At 36.3% G+C, this 19,713-nt stretch overlaps 1 protein-coding gene across 1 annotated transcript in view; it reads left to right on the top strand.

Moving 5' to 3' along the window:
• The window catches only part of DENND4C (DENN domain containing 4C), a 53,056-nt gene extending 34,152 nt beyond the window's left edge, over positions 1–18,904 (top strand). Inside the window, exons 24-32 of the mRNA XM_053932921.1 lie at positions 2,036–2,145; positions 4,848–5,023; positions 6,045–6,227; positions 7,753–7,942; positions 8,922–9,167; positions 10,519–10,636; positions 12,313–12,466; positions 13,384–13,448; positions 14,114–18,904. Coding sequence (XP_053788896.1) covers positions 2,036–2,145; positions 4,848–5,023; positions 6,045–6,227; positions 7,753–7,942; positions 8,922–9,167; positions 10,519–10,636; positions 12,313–12,466; positions 13,384–13,448; positions 14,114–14,250 — 1,379 coding nt within the window. The 3' untranslated portion in view covers positions 14,251–18,904. The remainder of the gene's footprint in view (positions 1–2,035; positions 2,146–4,847; positions 5,024–6,044; positions 6,228–7,752; positions 7,943–8,921; positions 9,168–10,518; positions 10,637–12,312; positions 12,467–13,383; positions 13,449–14,113) is intronic.
• Positions 18,905–19,713: the final 809 nt, after the last annotated feature.

Genomic DNA, 19,713 nt, shown 5'->3' with positions numbered 1-19,713 from the left:
TGTACGTGAAATCACTCAAATCAATGGAAGCTATGATAATGTGAAATTATTTCATGCCCTGAAGGGTATTACAAGCAAATTTTTACTTCCATTCTATACTCTTCTCTTGCAGTAGCAAGTAGCTAATGCTTTGTTGAATGTATAAAAAGCTGATACAATATGCAGGAGTTTAACCATAAAAATACTTCCTGTATATGTGATAGGAAGATTGCAAACTAGTTACAGCAAGAAACACCTGCTCATTCATGTAAAATCACAAGACCCTTGAAAGTATTAATAGTGAAATATTAATGCAGAAAAGCTGAGCAGTTTGACAACTGCAAATAGTTGTATAACTAAGAGAGACAGATCATTTAAGGGAGGAAGAAGCAAACCAGCCAAAACCAAATCAACAGAACACCCTTGTAGTTCCATGTGCACATAAAACCTAAAGCAATACACACTAGAAGTTATTCATCTTTGTGGTGACGTGCAGCTACGTGAAGGGCAAAAGGCTTTGTGAATCTGAAGTTAGAAAGTTTTGTTTCTGTGTTCCCCTGAACATTCACCCCTCCCCTGAGTTATTCCCATTGGATTGGACCTGTAATGTATTCAGGCTGGACACTGTCTCTATTGGTTTTACCTTATCACCTATACTCCCTATAAAAACTGCAACCAGACCTGCGCCCGGGGTCACTTGTCCCTGCGGCGTTCGAGCAATACAGCTTTCTTCGAACTGCACACGGGTGTCCTCTCTGGTCTCTTTGTCTCGGGTCACAGTAGCGTTCTCAGAGCAGAGCTGCCCGTGTCGCAGCGAACCAACTGCTGCCTGGAATCTCAGCAGAGACCCAGGGGCAACAGTGTGTGTTGCTCAGCACTGGCTGCCCATGGCAGCCACTGGCCAGCGCCTGGGGGAGTGGGCCGAGTGGAGAACAAAGGCAACACATCTTCACCATGGAATAGGAAGTGTTGGGTACTACTTGATTTGAACTTACGTAGGTAAATAGTTGACAACTGTGAGCCTATTGCAAACTCTCCTTCCCTCCTCCCTGCCAGATATAAAACTGGATTAAATAAATCTAGTAATTTTCAGTTCAGATTTAATTTAGTTCGATTTGATTCTTACTTTGAAAAAAAAGATGTGTTTCTGAACCTGCTGTGGGGTTGGTTTAGGTCTCTTTGCAATACAATACTTCAGTGATGCAAATATTGTAAAGCTGTCTGCTTTATAGAGAGAGAAAAATATCAAGAGAGGAAGAACTATCTTGTATAGTGGAGATAAAGTGTCCCTGTATCGCAAAATCTTGACAAGATATCTTCTAGTTCCAGTTAGTTAGGAGGGTTATAAGAGCTTATAAAGAGTGGCAGCCAACAGGGTATGCAAAATTTGTTCACAAACATAATATTGAGATGAAAAAACAGAGGAGCCTTCTTTATGAGGAGGAGATACTGGTGGTGATTTTTTTTTAATAGAAAAATTTGGGCTTGTAAAAAATAATTCTGATAATTTTGCCTTCTAGGATTGATTCCATCCATATCTTTCTGCAGAATGTATTCCAACTCCTTTTCCTCTTTTCCTGGACAAGGCTCATAACTATAAAATCTAGCATTACCAAATTAAAAATACTTGGTTTAGTGCAGTGTTAATCAGGGAAAATCTAAGTGCAGTAATAGCATTTTTGGTATCATACACCTCACCTGATGCTGTTTACATATAGATGTATTATTCAAGAAACCATGACTAGTCAACTTTTTAGAGTTGGTCAATATACATTGAGTCATCTTACTGCTCTTTACTAGTCTATTTTTGTGTTTTTCTTTTACTAATCTGTGATATATAGTGTTAGAAAAATAACCTTGAAATGTTAATCACAAACATTATATATACATTATTATATATATACTGACATTACATTATATTGTAATGTCAGTAAGATACTAATATATTTGGAGATCTTTTGGTACAATTTTCTTGCCTCGTTTGAAGAGAAGTTATTTTCTTTGGGAATGGATTAATTTGCTTGAATACAAAACTCAAATGACTCTTTCTGTACAGGTGAAGTTTCATTCCCAAAAAGTATGAAAGTTCTAGATTCTGAGAAATCAGAGCACAGCTCTTCACATAATACCAGTTTATCCAGCATTTTCCAGAACTATGCAATGGAGGTAAGATTAATAAACTCGTAGATGAAAGCTATAATGAGTCAATAGTACTGTATGCATTAATTGCTTGTTTAGTTGCATTGTGGTTGGTTTTTTCAAAACAATTTTTTTCCTTGTTTCTACTGCAGAGATGCTTAATACTTGTAGCTTGGAGTGCAACAGCAGCTTTAAAAATGAAGAGTGTCTTAAATACTTTCATGTATCCACCATATATATAGAGAAAAAGTTGTTGAGGGAAGAGTCAAAACTTGAAGTGAAAAGAGAAGTTAGAGATGAAACAGGAGAAATATTCTTTTGTGGCGTTTTATATTTTATTTTCCTTATGAAAATGGTGTTGTTACTAAAGAATTGTGATGAGTTGACCACAGCCAGCACCAAAGCCCTTACACAGGTATTTGCTTAATCCCCTTTAAATGGGGGACAGAATTGAAAGTGCAGAAGAAAAAAGCTTGAGAGTTGAGATGAAGACAATACATGAATTTTGGGGGGAAAGATGAAAAAGAGGGAGATGCACCCAAAAGAAAATAGTAATACAGAGATCAGTCAGCACCCTGCCACCTCAAGGAAGAGCTACCTTGGAAAAACACACAGAGTTTTATCTCTGGACTTGATGTTACACAGTGTCATTTGGTCAGCTGAGGCCAGCTGTCCTGGCTGTGTCCTGTCACAGCCTGCTGGCTGAGTTGTGCACATAATTAAAAAGTCCATGATGATGTATAAAGCCCTGTGCAGCAATAACTAAAATATTGGAGTGTCATCAATTAACATGGAGCTGGTTACCAGACTGAAACACAGGACTATAAAGAATACTAAGAAGAAAATTAACTCTATCCCAGCTAAACCAAATGAAATAATGTTTTAGTTTGATTCTCTGTTTCCGTTATTACTTGTAGATGCTTTCAGATTTCAGATATACAGTGAGTGGTCACTGCATTTGCCTTGGTTGCTTTTCTTTCAGCTGCAGTGTTATTTTGCTAGATCCTATATAATTTTCATTTATGTTTGGTGTTCTAGACATCTAGGCTTGTCAAGCTTCTGCACTGCATTATATAAAGGGTATAGCATAGTAAAAAATGGCATTATAAATGGCATTATAATGGACTACATACCTTACATAATGAAATTATATTAGCTCTAAAAATTATTAGAAGCTGTGTTTGATGCTGGTTTTTTGGAGTTTTTCACCCATCTGACTGAAACAATGAAGTAAGAGGATAGAGTAAGGTATGTAGTCCATTTTTCAGTTAGTACAGGATTAATTCTATCATTTTTCTCCAGTTCTCTATCTAGCTTAGTGATGAAACTTCTATTAGGTAAAGACACAACATTGTGATTTTCCACTTGTACTGGGTTTGCATGGCAAGGATTGGGTAGCAGAAGAGCTGCCAGACTCTGTCCGACAGAGTTAATGCCAGCCAGCTCCAGATTGGACCTCCCATTGGCCAAGGCCAAGCCCATTAGTGACAGTGGCAGCAATGCTGGGATAGTGTATTTGAGAAGGGGAAAAAAATGCTGTGCAACAGCAGCTGCAGGCAAGGAGTGAAAACACGTGACAGAAAATCCCTCTGCAGATACCCAGGTCAGTGCAGAAGGAGGGACAGGAGGTGCTCCAGGCACCAGAGCAGAGATTCCCCTGCAGCCTGTGGTGCAGACTACAGCAAAACAGCTGTGCCCCTGCAGCCATCTGCGCTGTGCTAGAGCAGGTGGATGCCCAAAGGAAGCTAACCCTATAGACAGGAGCCAGTGCTGCTGGTAGGACTTTTACCCATGGGGAGAGGAGCCCTGGCTGGAGCATGTTTGCTGGCAGGATATGTGACCCTGCAAGAGATACATGCTGGAGCAACTAATAAAGAGCTGAAGCCCATGGGAAGGACTTACCCTGAAGAAGTTTGTGTAGGACTATGTCCTGTGGGAAGGATCCCATGCTGGAGCAGGGGAAGAGTGTGAGGAGAAAGGAGTGTCAGAAAAACATGGGATGAATTGACCACAATCACCTTTCCCCATTTCCACGTGCCGTTTCAGGGAAGAAGGTGGAGAAGTCAGAAATTAAAGAGAAGCCTGGGAAGAAGGGAGGGGTAGGGGGAAGGTGTTTTAAAATTTGGGATAATTTCTCATTAACCTACTTGAACTTTTAATTGGCAGAAAATTAAATTAATTTCCCCTAGTCAAGTTTGTTTTAGCCTTTTTGTGACAGTAATTGTTGAGTGATCTCCTTGTCTCTATTGTGACTCACAAGCCTTTTGATATATTTTTCTTCCCTAGTTCACTTGAACAGGGAGATTGCTTGAGTGGTTTTGGTGACCACCTGGCATCCAGCGAGGGTCAACACACCACACTATAAGGGTTTCTTTTATGTCTGATTGGTTTTATGGGATTTCCTTCCTCTTTTGGATAAGTAGACATGCATTTACTTATACAATTCAAAACAATTTGTATATGCTGAAGTCTTCATAGAAGCAAGCAATTGCAAATGCTAAATTAGTACCCTTTTGGGGTAATGCTTCCATGTCAGAAATAAATTACTTACATCTTCATTTCATAGGTAAAAGTTAATATGGATGAGATAATTCTGAGTATGGTGAGAAAGAAGTGGTGAACTCATTTCTCACCACTGGCCTTCTGGTACCTATTAAACTTCTATGGGTACTGAGCCTATAAAAAAATTGTAAAAGAGCCCAAATAACATTAATTCTTTGCTGTTCTAGGTCTTGATGTCAAGCTGCTCTCAATGTAGAGCTTGTGATGCTTTGGTTTATGATGAAGAAATCATGGCTGGGTGGACAGCAGATGACTCAAACCTGAATACTACCTGCCCTTTCTGTAAGAGTACCTTCCTACCTTTGCTTAATGTTGAATTCAAAGACCTTCGTGGCTCTGCAAGGTCAGTGCATTTTATAGATACTCCGTTTCTGACTTTATACCTGTGCATGGTTATATTTTTTCACAAGAGGATCTTCAATATCTTTCCCCATCTAGATGTTAGCAAGAATGTTACTTCCTATTTGATGGTCATGATTGTACTGACGGAAATTATACGTTGTGTAAACTATTGAGTTGCACTGTAAAACAGCCAAAACCCAAAAAGAACTGGTTGCCTTTTTATCACTTTTTCGTTTCATATTTTCTTTTTAAGTGTAACTGTATGAAGGTGTAAGTCAGTTTTGTTTCGATGTTAAAACAAAGCCTATGGACTTTATAAAATCATATTAAGAGGTTTTTAAATATGTCAGCAAGAATTTTTCCCAGACCAAATTTGTTAGCAGCTTTTAGTTCCCGATGCTCCACCTTATTGTTCCTCTAGTTTAAGCTTCTCTGCTTACTGTTTTTAACCTCTTTTAGTTGCACTGTGAAAAATGGAACTTAATTTTAAATTCCAGTTGTCACTGTAGTGGTTATTGCTGTGAAACAGAGGTTCCACTAGTTCTCTAACACAGAAATTGAACATCTGTATTAACTGTAGAGTATGTACTTCAGAGACTTAGCAAAGCAAGATACATTTGTGTTGTCATGTGCTTATAATGGTGTATGATCATGTAGTCTGTAATATCACATTGCAATAGCAACCATTTTCAGTGATGTGTCACCTCTTAATGTACTGTTCTGATTTGAAATCATGACAAACTAAGGTCACTTGTAATTATTTATGTCCAGTGTAGGATGTCTTCTTTTGCAGATCAAATCTCTCTAATTTACTCTGCCTGTTTAAGTTGCAGAGGTGAGAGTAGGATGAAATTCATGTCCTGTTCTCAAGCTTTTTAATGTTGTGTTTCCTTCTTTTGGTACTTCTGAAAAGTAAATGTAGAAAATAACTTTATGATATATATAATATCATAACTTTATGATTTTATGCTTATATTTTTACCTTTGTATTTTTCTCCCTCCCATTCATGTTGTAACTTCAGCTTCTTCCTGAAGCAAAGTACCTCAGGAGATAGTTTACAGAGTGGCACCCTTCCATTAACCACAGATCCTCTGGAGCAGAAACTGTTGACCAGTCCAGCTGTTGCTGACTTGATCAGTTTTTTGGATCATCCCCAGTCCAGCCACACCATAGCTGAAGAAACCAGCTCTGCAGCTGATCAGGGGTAGGTAACACAGGATTGTTAGTTCTGTCAGAAATGCATCAGTACTTCCACACTTACAAGGGTAAGGTTGCCTTTTATATCAAATATGGTGAAGTACAGTTGTAACTTGAGGATCATCTCTTTTCTTTCTCACTTTTTGCATGTTTTAAGCATGCTTTTATCAGTTTGAAGTCAATTCATTCCACCAAGTGAGTAAGTTCTAAAGATATATGTATAGAAATGAAAGTTCATGTCCATCTGCTACTGATCAATAGGTAAAACCTCTACTCAGTGTGATTAAAACCCAATCACCGCTTAAACTCACACAGAAATTCAAGCATTGCTTCTCCTTTCCTTGAATATATTATATAACAATAAGAACACCACACTATGGGAAACAATAAGTCCATTTGCTGGAACACATTGCTTCAGAGAAAGTTCTGAGAGCACTCAAGACTTGTGCTGAGCTTGTGTTCTATAACAAACAAAACCTGTGTAAAACTGAAACTCTAAAAAAAAATACCACTTCTGAAACAGTTTGAGGGAAAAAAGCATTAAGGGGAATGTGTCATGTTGGATGAGGGAAGAGCTAAAATAATTCTGCTATGAATTGTGACCTTTTTGCTGGAATTATTAAATTTTGTTGTAATTGTTTGGGGTTTTTTAAAATCATCATTCAATTTGAAATTCTGGAGTATTAGTGCCTCAGAGTAATGAGTTAATCCCTGTGTCAGACAACTAAAACTTTTATCAGTGCAATAGTAGTTAGTCTTAATACATTAAACATTCAAGGTAGTACTGTGCTTACGTTAACATCTTTATTTTATGACAATGTATTTTTAACTAAAGTAAAATTTAGAACCAAAAGTCACCTGTAAATAATTTCTTCTCTCTCTACAGATTATCTGGAAGCAGACACTTTCTGTTTCACTTTGTTTCTTCTTCTGTATTGTAGTTGTAGCTGTCGTTTCACCCATTATAATTATAAGGAGCACAGAACGAATATTCCCAGATCTGCAAATGTCTTGATTGCATGCGTTAAATCTGACAGGCCTGACTTCTCTTAAATTAGCTTGCTGGATGAGTTTGACACATTTTTTTTATTATTACTTTGGTGTGCAATTTTTAAATTGCTTTCTGCTATACTGTTGTTCTCTTTATGACACTTAGAACTTAAAGGGAAAAGGAAGTAAAGGTGAGCGTAGTCAAAAGAAGATAATGTTCATAGATTGGCAGAACTGTGGATTGATGGTTTTTTTAAGCAAGGTAAAGCTGTACAAGAGCAGTAATTTTGGTACAGAACTGCAGTGCTTTCAGATTCATATCTTAAGTTACACCTAGCTGCTTTTCTGAAGGGATGTTTATACTGGTCTGAGGCACGTTTTGTTCTGTGTTCCTTAAACAGTGGAGCTAACTGGAAAAATACAATTTCATATTAACAGAGAAAATTGGTTTGGGATCTTCACTTGGCAGCCTTCCTCTGCTTCCTTCCTGTTGCCATAGAAATGCTGAAATATTAGCATATTTTCTTCTAAAATTCACACAGTGATTTGGCAGAAGAACAGACTACAGATTCCACCACCATGAAGACACATGCCAATAATCTACCAAAAAGAGGCGTGTCCTTGACTCGGAGCCACAGCGTGGGGGGTCCGCTGCAAAACATTGATCTCTCCCAGAGACCATCTCATGGTGTTTCAACAGTTAGTCTTCCAAATAGTTTGCAGGAAGCTGTGGTAAGTCTAGAAGCTGCATATTCAATTGAGAGAAAAATATTGAAGACAATTAATTTAATAATATTCTACTAGTAACATTCCTGTCCATTTGCGGAATGGGAATGGCCAAGCATATTTTCACCTTCTTACAACTGAAAAAAAAATCTTAGTTCAGTTAATCTAAATTGCTTTTCCAATACTTTGTCAAATTAACAGTTCTACTTGATTTGAAATGTTCTCTCTAACAGAATGAAGCTAGTCTTTGTCTTTCTAAAACTAGAAGTTCAACAGTAAAGCAATACCAACAGCTGACTAAACACAATCGTGCAGTGCGTTGCAAGATTGAAAGTTTGTTAAGTTTCTATGCATTTACTTATACTCCTGCAGTATATTCTGTTAGGCTTACCTGTGGAGTGGATGAGAGAAGGTGAGAGGCAGTATTGAGACTCCTACCTTTCTTGTGAAAAAAAGTGTTTCTCCTCTCTCTTAGTACTTGTTATTTTCCAGAGGCTGCCTTAACATGTGGAGTCATGATTCAGTTCCACAGCTCATATAATTACTGACATTTCTTTTCACTTTCCATTGCTGCAGGCTTTGTACTGGCTACTAGCTCAGATAGCTTAAAACTGCACAATCAGGAACAAGTTCTAACAAATCAGAATTTTTTTTCTTTTTCACATAATAGAGAATGCCTAGGTGATTGAGCTTTAAAATTAAGAAATCCCCAACAGTCAAAACTGGTGATGCTGTTAATGTTATTGTGTGCTCAGTAGTTCCAGAGCTTCTTCCAAGTGTCAAAAGAAACTCTGCAATGGAGGTTTCTGGGGCAAGTAATCCTGAAAAGTATTTCTGGAAGAAAAATCTTCTTTGATTTAGTAAAAAAGAAACTCAAAAGCAAACAAAAAAAAAAAAAAAAGCCACAACAAACAAACAAAAAAAATCACCCCAAAACAAACAAAACCAAAAAAACAAAACAATTTTTTTTTTGTTCTATTTTTAGCATCCTTTAATAAAACAACGGAACCCTGCCCCTGTATCTGTACCCTACTTGAGCCCTTTGGTACTGCATAAGGAGCTTGAATCACTCTTGGAAAATGAGGGAGAGCAAGTAATTCATACATCCAAATTCATCAATCAACACCCCATAATCTTCTGGAACCTAGTCTGGTATTTCCAGCGGTTAGATCTGCCCAGCAACTTACCTGGACTCATTCTGACATCTGAACACTGCAATGAGGGAGTGCAGGTAAATGGCATCCTCACGTTAGATCAACAGGTGTTACAGCGAGTAAAGCTGGAGGGCTTGGTTCAAAACAACTGGGTAAATAATTCCTGAACAACTGAATAGAAGTTCTTGGGTTTTTATCATACAAGTAGATAGGTTTGTTTCCCACAAGCATTCTTGAAGGGAGATGTGTGAAAACAGTAAAACAGTCTTCAAATTCTAGTCAAGGTGGTCTGTACTGAAAAGCAAGAGAGTAAGATTCATTGAAGATTAGGAAACAAGATGTGTCTGCGAAGAACTCAAAAACTCTAATATATTGCAATACACAGAGTGAGTTATACACTCGAGTTTATAATCTTTAAAGTTACTTCAAAGTAACAATATTTTTTTTTCTTCCAAGAATAGGTTTTGCTATTGAATTCCACCGAGTTTTGTTACTACATGACTGCAACAAAAGAATGTAGAACAGATCTATCTTTTGAGTATTTTGCCTTTCTAATTTAAAGGAGTAGATTGAAACCTATATCATTTTTATGTGTACTTACAAATTGAAATTAAATATGTATTAATACCTGATGTGTGCCAAAAAATTAGTATTTTCCTCTAAATTTGTACACACTTCAACTTTAAATTCTTTCCCTCAGTTTTCAAAAAAATACCCACCTAGAACTGAGAAAAATTTTCCAAGAAATGAAGTTGAAGACAATACTAATGAAATCTAAAGCATCTTGGAAAACCACAATGCATTAACAGAGAAAACAGCAAGATGGGACATAATATCATGTAATTATTATTTAAATAGACACACTAAGTGATAAGTTTTTCTTGCCTGGTAATTCTTATTGTATTAGTGATTCCAGAGACACTTAATTTTATAAAATAATTACATGAGTGTTGTTTTGACCACCATATATTTTTAATGGAAATAAATACTTCATATTTGTATACATATGAAGATTCTTTCTGCTTTTTGGGAAGGCCAGTACATAGACATGCATACCAAAATGTTGATCAGGTCAGAAAATATTGCAATATTGTATGATTAGTAGTACAGATCAAGTACTGCGTCTGGTGCACAAAAGATATTTCCAGATACATACTCAAAAATATTTTCTTCAGATGCCTGTAGAAAACTAAATGCTCTTTATACATTAGGATAAACTATAAAAGATAATTAAATGCTGCAGTATTTTAACTGCTCTGATTGAGTGCAGTTTACCGTAGAGGATAACATCTGCTCCTGTTTGTTAGATTCAAGTTAAATAAAGTTAACCTTCTTTGTTCGCAAAAATAGTGGAAGGGTAGGAGTATTAAATAATGTGACACTGTACTGGTGTTTTTAAAATGTATTCCCCTTCCTCATGTGTTTTAGCTTCCTTTGACATCTCTTGCTCAAGATAGCAAGCTAGTATACATCCATCTTCTATGGGACAATATCAACCTTCACCAAGAGCCGGGGGAGCCCCTATATATATCTTGGAGAAATCTCAGTAAGTAAAACAAATGCTACAGAAAACAGAGGGAAAAGAGACTATGGAAAGAAACTGTTGGTTTATAGTGGCTGAAGTGTACGCAGCCCATCAAATTTGCAGTATTTTTTTAGTATCTGAAGCATCTGCAATCCCTTAGGTACTTCACATAGTCTGGGTATCAAATTAGTTGTGAAAATAAGTTTGATCTGCCCATCACATGTCATACACTTACAAGATGGGAGGAATTGCTGATTGCTCTAGATGTGGTGCTAAATAACCCTCACTTGATTTGAATGCATTAAGTTTCACTTCAGTTTCACTGCATTATCTATCTGGTAATAGCAATGTGGGTATGTACAAGAAGGCTGTGTTACAAAAAAGTATCTTTTACTTCTCTAAATGAATGAACCATCACCAGTCCCTTTAATAGGTACATTTGTCACCCCTCTTGACTGTCAAAAAGTAAGATCAAAAAAAGCCTTGTCTACCATAAGAACAGGCAGACTGGTTATAATATAACAGGCAATTCTGGTTATAAGAACTTAAGGATTTCCTTAATTCTGATCATCAGAAAAATTTTGTTAACCTAATCTTCTAAATCCATGTTTTAACTTCTAAAAACTATGCTAAAAACTTTGTCATATCCTAATTTTGGTTCTAAAGAATTAAAAGATGCTTGTTGAAAAATGTCCTTAAAATAAAGAGGCTGATCAGAAAATTACAGTCAAGAGCACAGAACAAGTATGTTATTTCCCTCAGATTCTACAAAGCATATTGATGTAACCACAGTAGATGAAAAGCATCCCCAAATCATCTAGCCACGAATGAAGATGCATAAATATATATATATATTTGTGTAAAAAAAAGGAGCAAAGGGCCTGTTTTAGATATGGAAGAAAAATAGACAGGCTATATAACAGTGTCAGAAAATACTCTGGAAACACAAAATTACATTTGTAAAGCATCATATATGTCAATTTGGTGAAAACATCATGTCGATGTGGTGAAGATTACTAGGCTTGGTCTGCAATTCATTTACACACCATGTACTCACTGCCCAATCTGTAAACTTTCTTCTTTGCCAGTACATGGACTTACTATTCCCTCATGAGTTACTGTCTTCCAGAAAATAATAGTCCAGTGTTTTTCTGAGATGGCATTTTAAGTGACAAACCATGATAGTAACTGTCTTGGTTGTTTTCTTTCCTGTTTGATTCAACTTTGCATTATCTATTTCAATATGTATCCCAAAGTTATCAGTTAATTGTAGGTGTCTTTTAAGAAGGGCTTTGATAAGAAAAGTTTCTTTGCTAAGAAAAGTGACACTTCTATTTTATTTCTTTTCCTTCGTGTAACAATGATCTTCTTGCAGTGAACCTAATTTTTAAGTACAGCAATAAAACTGAGCTAACCAACCATCACAGACGACATCTGATGCTGGGTACTCTTCAGTCTCGTGTATTTCTCTGTTATGTGGGACCTCTTGCACATGGATACTTGTTGCATCCTGTAACTTCTGGGTAAAATTACTTTTCAATGAAGACTATAAGCAGACAAGGTCCTTCCATTATAACAAACTTCTCTAGATTGAGTAAAGGTTCTCTACGTGTATCTCACTTTTAGAAATACTTCTGCTTATTAAAGTGAAAAAAAATCTTTACTGCTGTAATAGTCTGTACGGTTCCACTTTCCAGATTCTTCTGAAAAGAAACCCTCCACACTGGCAGAAGATCAGCAAGCAACAAACACTTTGTTAGAGAACATCAAACTAAGTATTCAACACAATGATGTTATGAAGCCGATCAACCTCCTCCTACAGAAAGTTAAGCCAGATGTGAAACGACAGAGGTAAAGGCATAATCTCTTCTTAGCTTCTCCCTACTAAAAATTAAATAAGATCAAACTGTGTATGTTTCTTAGTGATAATTTCATTGCATAGTTGCATAGTTCATCCAGATCAAATGGATGAAGGTGATTCTTTAATAAAAATGGACATTTTAGAATGAGTAAGAAAAATGCAGGTATTAATTACACAGATTTTGATGTTGCTCCAGATCTAGCAAATTGATAAATAAAAGTGTCCTGTTGCAGTGTGTGGAATATTCTCCCTAGATGTGTAAATAATTCATGTATTTTGTAACCTGCACTGCAGTTCAAGGAAGGCTTTGTACAAAAGCACAGACTCTGAAGTAAATTACAGCAGATATAAGATGTGTTTGAAGTTTGTCATGCTAAGTCATCTTTGTTCCTGTGTTTTGTAGTTACTAAAAAGAAACAGAAACTGCTCTGCCTAGAGCAGCATCTTTATGACTTCCACAAGGGGAAAAAATAATACCTGATAATTTAATGATACATATTTCTGAGATTGACCATGACATTCTGAAACAAAAAACAAAAATATGGGTGATCTGAAAGAAAGCCATACCCACACATTGCTTCATGGTCAGGCAGGAATGAATTATTAATAAATAAAAATGTGGTCATTAATTTAATATTTCTTGGGTTTTAGTCATTTCTATGGCAGAGGAATTTTTCACAGAAAATGTAACTACCAGGATTTGGCAATAATCTGGCTTTCTGCATCAAGTAAAAGTATTCAGGCAATAAAAAACCTTAAGCTAGTAGTCATGTAGATTGGTCACTTTTTTCACAAGCAAGGTTAACAGAACAGTTATAGAAACTACATAATGGAAGTCTTCAAAATTGACTTTGGAAACAGGATAGTTGATGCTTTCATTAACTCACCTTTCAAAATATTCCCCTAGGAGTTTTTACAGAGAAATTCTTTTCCTGTCTCTGGTGTCTCTTGGAAGAGAAAACATTGACATTGGTAAGTAAAAAAAATACTGTGAAATGCGTAGTCCCTGTGGATATTTTACAGGAAAGCTAGTGTATAAAATCTGTTTCTAAAATTCAGTTGTGTTTTAGTGAAAATTACTGCCCTGTCAGTCTTTAGGTGTTGCTTTTATGTAAATATAATTCAGATGGACCATTAATTTTGACTTTGTTTGAAACCAGTAATGGGTTACTTTAAACAAAGAGTATTTGAAGAGCTTGAAGTTTTAATTCTTTGTGTCTGAAAGCTTGTTTCCAGTCTTGTCCATCTTTCTCCAACCCACATATCAGACCTGTGTTATCTAAACACCTGATTTCCCACCCTCTACTGATCTCTTCTATCCTGTCTTCTATTTGGTACTACACAATCCAAGTGACTCCCTTATGGAATGAGATAGGGGAACTACACTGGGAACAGGCAAATGGAACTGTGAAAGAAGCAATGGGCATCCACTGTCATGTGTTGTGGTGCCACACCATCTTATGGGGATGCTTTTCAGGTCCTCTGAGAAAGGTGCATTTTGAAAAAAAAAATCAGCATATAGTTAATGAAGATAATTCTGTTACTATATAAAAATCACCAAAAGCATTTTATAGGAATAGTAGTGTGCATTGTACAGTGTTTCTTAAATAGCCTTAACTGTGCTTTTTCTATTTCAGAGGTCTTTGATAGTGAATACAGACTTGCACTTGAAAAACTACCAACAGAAATTCTTGAAAAGATGCAGAGAATAGATGTTCCACCAAGCAGCAGGGTTGAGTGTTGCAGGAAGTGCTTTGGAGCACCTTTAATATAAAAACAAGGAAGACACACACCAAACTTCAGAGAGATAAAAGCAGAGCTGAACAAACGCAAGAGCATGGTGACATACACACTTTTGAGTCTCAAAAGGTGTTTATTGAGCAATTTGTCAAACCAGTTTTATTGAACTGCAACATATATTCTTCTCATTCATCTCATAGACACATTGTAAAGTTTGTCAAAATGTTTTAAAATTATAAGTTTGTTTCAGTGGCTGACCTACTTTTCCCCCATATATATTCTTTAATTTCCTCCAAATTTTCCTTCACAATATCAAGTTGTTCAAAAAGCTGATGACAAAACAGCAGTCTCTGGTTGATGACTTTCTTAAGGGCCACCAATATTGGTGTATTTTAATGAAGTACTTTTCCAGTGCTCAGATTCTTCTATGCTTCTTTAAAATTACCTTTACGTAGAGAGGGGTCCTTTTATTAGTGTGTGGTATGGTTGTATGAACGTAAATATTTGAAACCTTGGATTGGAAGCTGCAATGCAGTTGCTTTCATCAGATAGTACATACAGTTTCATCAGACAGTACATTAAATTGCTACCCTTCTCCTGACTCTTGTCCCAATCAGTATTCTGAATTACCTTTGCTGACCTTTTCAAAATGTGTATCTACAGCTGTGAGAAAACAGAGACTTAGACTCAACTTCCCTGTATTCTCTATCTGATAAACTATAAGGTTCTGTAAACGTACTGGCTGCTTTCTCCAAAGAAGGATAAGCTTCTACACAAAGCAGCTCAGAAATGGATGGCTTTCTAAAAATTATGTAGGAAGCTCAAATGGTATTAGAAGACACACAAGAATTTCAACATATACTGCCTGAAAAAAAAATTATGCTTTATACTATTTGCATGTGTGTTTAAGAGGTGTCATTGTCAAATTCTTTATCACCCTCTCCCTTGGTTTTATACTAGCCTGTGGGTTAATTATTTTGCACTGATAGTCCAGATTCAATATTTCAATTAAGATGTATTTATAAATGTGGTATTCAAGGTGTATATTAGCAGAAATTAAGTGCTTATGTGTATGATCTGAAAAGATGTATCCATCTTTTGTATTGCTTCTAGTAGATAAGACACTTCCTCACCTCATGTATTAAAATTGACTACAGTAGTCATAGTCTTGGCAAAGAGAGCCTGGATACTTGTCAACAGTTTAAGTGTTTCTGTTACTTGAAGAAGATGATAAGATTTATTCCAGGTTTTTGCTGAAAGTTAGTGGTATGGCTTTTACAATGGAATACTGCATAGAGAAAAAAAGATACTTGTAGCATGTAAAGGGAGCATAGCTTAAAATATTAATTGCATTTGGGTATGAATGTATTTACTTGATACTACTTTTAAAACTTTCATTCTTCAAAATGATGAGGGATGAAGATCTGTCTGGAACAATTTTTTACATGAAACAATAAAACCAATTTTTTTTTTCATGAGGTGAAAACAAGGGAGTTGCACTATATATGACAAAATATATTTACATCATAGACTGATGCCTTGTATTTTGTCTGAAAGTGCTGATCCTAAGTTAATATGGGGATACTACCTGGACAGATTCTCTCCTGATAGAACTGTTATGCTTTCTCAACAACTAAAAGCAAGAAACCACACCATATTTTTTTTTATTATTATTCTTTATTCTTTGGGTTTATGCACAGTTGCTTGCTGATATCTGACCTACATCACAATTAAAGAACAGTCCTTGATTCTTCATCTTTTCCTCTCTTCTCCAGTTACATAACTGACATGGTTCCATCCATCTAAAATTGAAGTCTATCTAAAGCATTGGTCCAAACAACTTAATATTTCTACAAATCAAAGCCAGGAAATTTTTCTATGTAACTCTATACATTATTTTTCAGTAGACAGCTACACAAAGACCATTATTTTTGAGTATTAAATGGACAAACCATGTGATTATGTGATGCAACTTGCAAGGAATCAAGGTTTAGTTACCCTTAAATTCTCCCAGCTCATTAAATGGCAAGGAAAATCTGTCTAGTGAGTGCTGTTTTAGATACATGACATCCAAACAGTTTTAAAACTTAGTAAATAATATTATTAAGAACTAGTTTCCGTGAACACATCATCTTCATTTACAAACAACTTTCTCATCTGTTGCTGAAAATACAGATTATTAAGGGAGTAGTGTTCTAAAGACAGCAAAGCAGATTGTGTCACAACATCTAGTGTTAATTGTTAAACCCTTCCCAGCTATATACACTAAACAAACAAACAAACAAAAAAAAAAAAACCAGCAAAAGTAAAGCCAGAAGAGAAAAGGACTGCTGCAATATTGGACTTGCTTTGATTTGCTTTTGCATACTGGCATTTTTGTACACTACAAATGCTATTCCTGGTGTAGGCACCTGGATTTCGGAGTGGTAGAAGTCCTGCATGTAGCTACTTGAGGTCTTGAATCTGCATATTGGAATTGATTCTTTAATATAGAATAAAAAAGAAAGACCTTCTCCTTTTTATAGGGAGTTCTTAATGCTTAGGTTTTAGAGTAGCTAACTAATCAGTTGATTTTTAAATGTAATCCATAGCTCAGATGAAAAGGGAGATCTCTGAAAACAATTTGTTTTCATCTCAGATGCTTTTTTTGAGGGGAAAAGTAAGAGTTTCACAAAATCTGGCCAAAAATAACCAGGGGAAAATTCTGAAAGTTTTTTTTGAGTGCATTGCAAACACTTTTGTTCTTCTGAAAATTAGGCACTAACGGCATACTTCTGCAATTTAGTTGACAGGGTGAACTTCTTGGGCTACCTGGGGATGACTTAGTAACATACAAATGCTTCTAACTTGTTTGACACCCAACTTCTAGGAATCCAAATTTATCTGAATCCATAATACATTACTGATCTGAGCAAAGTGTTCTGAAGGAGGGATGAGGATAAGCTAGTTTTTGGTTCTGTTTTACTGACTATTAAACAGAAGTAGCATTTTGCTCACTTGTGGAACTCTTGCCTCCACATTCTCTTTCTAGTATCTCAACAGTGTTCAGGAGATTATTCTTTTGTGTATATTTTGTAACTCCCACATACAACCCGAAGACAACGTTTGCAGCTCAGCATTAACTTCCAAACATGCAGTGTGTGCACAAAATGAAGCTGTAAAGCAACCTGATAACAGAAGTGGATGCAAACAATGAATTTCAGGTACACCCAAGAACTTAGAAAGTTTGTATTGGAATAACAGTTATCAAAGAGAAGCTTCCTTGAATTGTTTCCATAAGGATGTTGAACCTCAGCCAATTGTATTAAGATACTATCTTGCACCTTTCACCCAGATATAAATCAGTTACATATACAGCTTGTGTGCTCACATGAGAAGAGCTGGGTTTTTTGTGGAATTAAAGCAACAAATGAGGCCTTAAATGTTTAAAATCAGGATTTTTAAGTTACAGAGCTTTTCTTTATTAATTATATTCCGGCACATCACCAAAACTTGATAACTTTGAAAACCTTTTAGGCCTAGGAGACTGATGTAGCTGCAGTGTTGGTGCAGTAATTGGTACGAGCTTTTACATGTAACTAGAAGCATCTGTATGTTACTTAAAATCATATCCTGTCTTCAAATTTTATGTAACTTAAGTTTAGACAATGCAATTGTAATGGAAAATATTTTATTTACTGTATGTGTCTCAAACTAAATCACTTTTGCAAGTAACTTAGTCTTGTTCCTGGTGGAATTTCACATTGGTTAAGTTCAAGCTACATTGCACTTGTGAATGAGTAATCTATTTTAACTGTGAATTAATGGCTTTTTGTATTGCTGCAGCTAAAAGAATATACCTTTCATTGAGTTTACTGCTTTCCTTGAATAACTGCAACATAGGGGATATTTTCAAAATGTATATTAAATTAGATAATAGAAATTATATTTTTAAAACAAATTGTTAAAATGTAAGAAACTGAAGAATCCACTCAGTAGTTTTTTCTTTTTAAAACTCTTAATTCAACAATTATTTCAATGCAGATAACTCCTATTTTATTGACAGTAAGCAGGTAATCTTATTCACATAACTGTCGTTTCAACAAAAGGGTTCTTTTTTTTTTCAACTAATAAAAATCTTAAAATGCATTCTGTATATCCACTTTTCACTATGTATCTTTTTAAAAACAAATACCCTTTTAACTTGTAAGAGTTGAAACTGAATGGCTGAATTGGATTCTAGTTCTGTAGTCTCCTGTGCTGTATATTGTGATGCATACATGAGAGGATTGGATGGCGTTTTTATTTGTTCTTTCAGTCTGCATCAACCAATGGTGCAAATAAAAGGGATTGTTTGCCATTGTTTAGAAGCACATTAAACTCCTATTAGGAACTTAAAATAAACTATATTGTAACAGGGATGAAATGAGGTAGTGTGAATAAATTATGAATCTATTAAGTGAGCTGAGAAGCTTAATGCAATAAAATTTGCACTGGTTTAGAGACTGTTTTGAACTGTTGAAAAATGGCATCTATTTACTGTGCTTTGATTAACAATTGTTTCTCTGTAATATTTTTGTACATTTGACAAAAAAATTGAGTTTAAAAGGGCACTCTATATCCTGAATTCTGTATAGATATTCTAGACTAAGAAACAATTTTTAATGTTGTTCCCAAAATAAAATATATATGCATCCTGTGTAAAAATATGCCATTGTTCAGATTTTTCACCACCGGCATATAAATGACTGACAGTATTTAATTTTAAGTGCAAATTCAGCCTATCGTTCGGCAAAATATTTTTGACTGTCTTTTTGGGTAATTATTTCACAGTACCTCAGTGGCTTCTGAATGATGGGAAAGAGCAGAGGCAGGGGGAGAGGGAAATTGGGAAAAAAAATGGGACTCACTGGTGGAGATGTGGCTTCTAGAGAGTGTGGATGGCTCTGTGGCACCTTCAGCAAGCACTGGGCATCAGTAGAGGTAAGAACAGGTGAAAAACAGGCTCAGTGTGACAGAATCTGTAAAGCTCTTTGCCGCCGTGCCCACCCTGAAGCTCCCTGTCTTCGCCTGCCCAGCAGAGGCACGGTCAGCTGTGCGGGACACTCCCCTGTGTCTCGTGGAGATTCGGGGAGCGGCTAAGACAGAGAGCTTCACTGTCTGCCTTGTATGGAGGAGAGGCGGCGTCCGAGGAGGCAATGAGGGAGTCGACTCAAGGCTGGGGAAAAAGTCTCAGGTTTAATCCGAGCTCTGAGGAGCTCTGAATGCCATTGTATCCAAAAGTGCCCCCGAGGCTTTCGCAATCATCTTAAGTACCAGGGCAGTAACAAGGGGGAAGGGACACCCTTTAACCAATGGGGGGATTTGGGGAGTGGAAGGCGGAAGGATACATAAACCAATGGGGGAAGTTCAAGGGAGGGACCCGTGGCCCTCGTCCACTCACTCGATGACCAAGGTGGAAGATTCTGGGAGAGTGGGATGAGGAGCTGAGTGGTACCAGGAGGTACCAGGGAGGGGA

The sequence above is a fragment of the Vidua chalybeata genome, chromosome Z, assembly GCF_026979565.1.
Source record: "Vidua chalybeata isolate OUT-0048 chromosome Z, bVidCha1 merged haplotype, whole genome shotgun sequence".
Classification (NCBI taxonomy): domain Eukaryota; kingdom Metazoa; phylum Chordata; class Aves; order Passeriformes; family Viduidae; genus Vidua; species Vidua chalybeata.
Note: the sequence above shows the minus strand (reverse complement) of the source record. Positions and strands in the feature narration are given on the sequence as shown.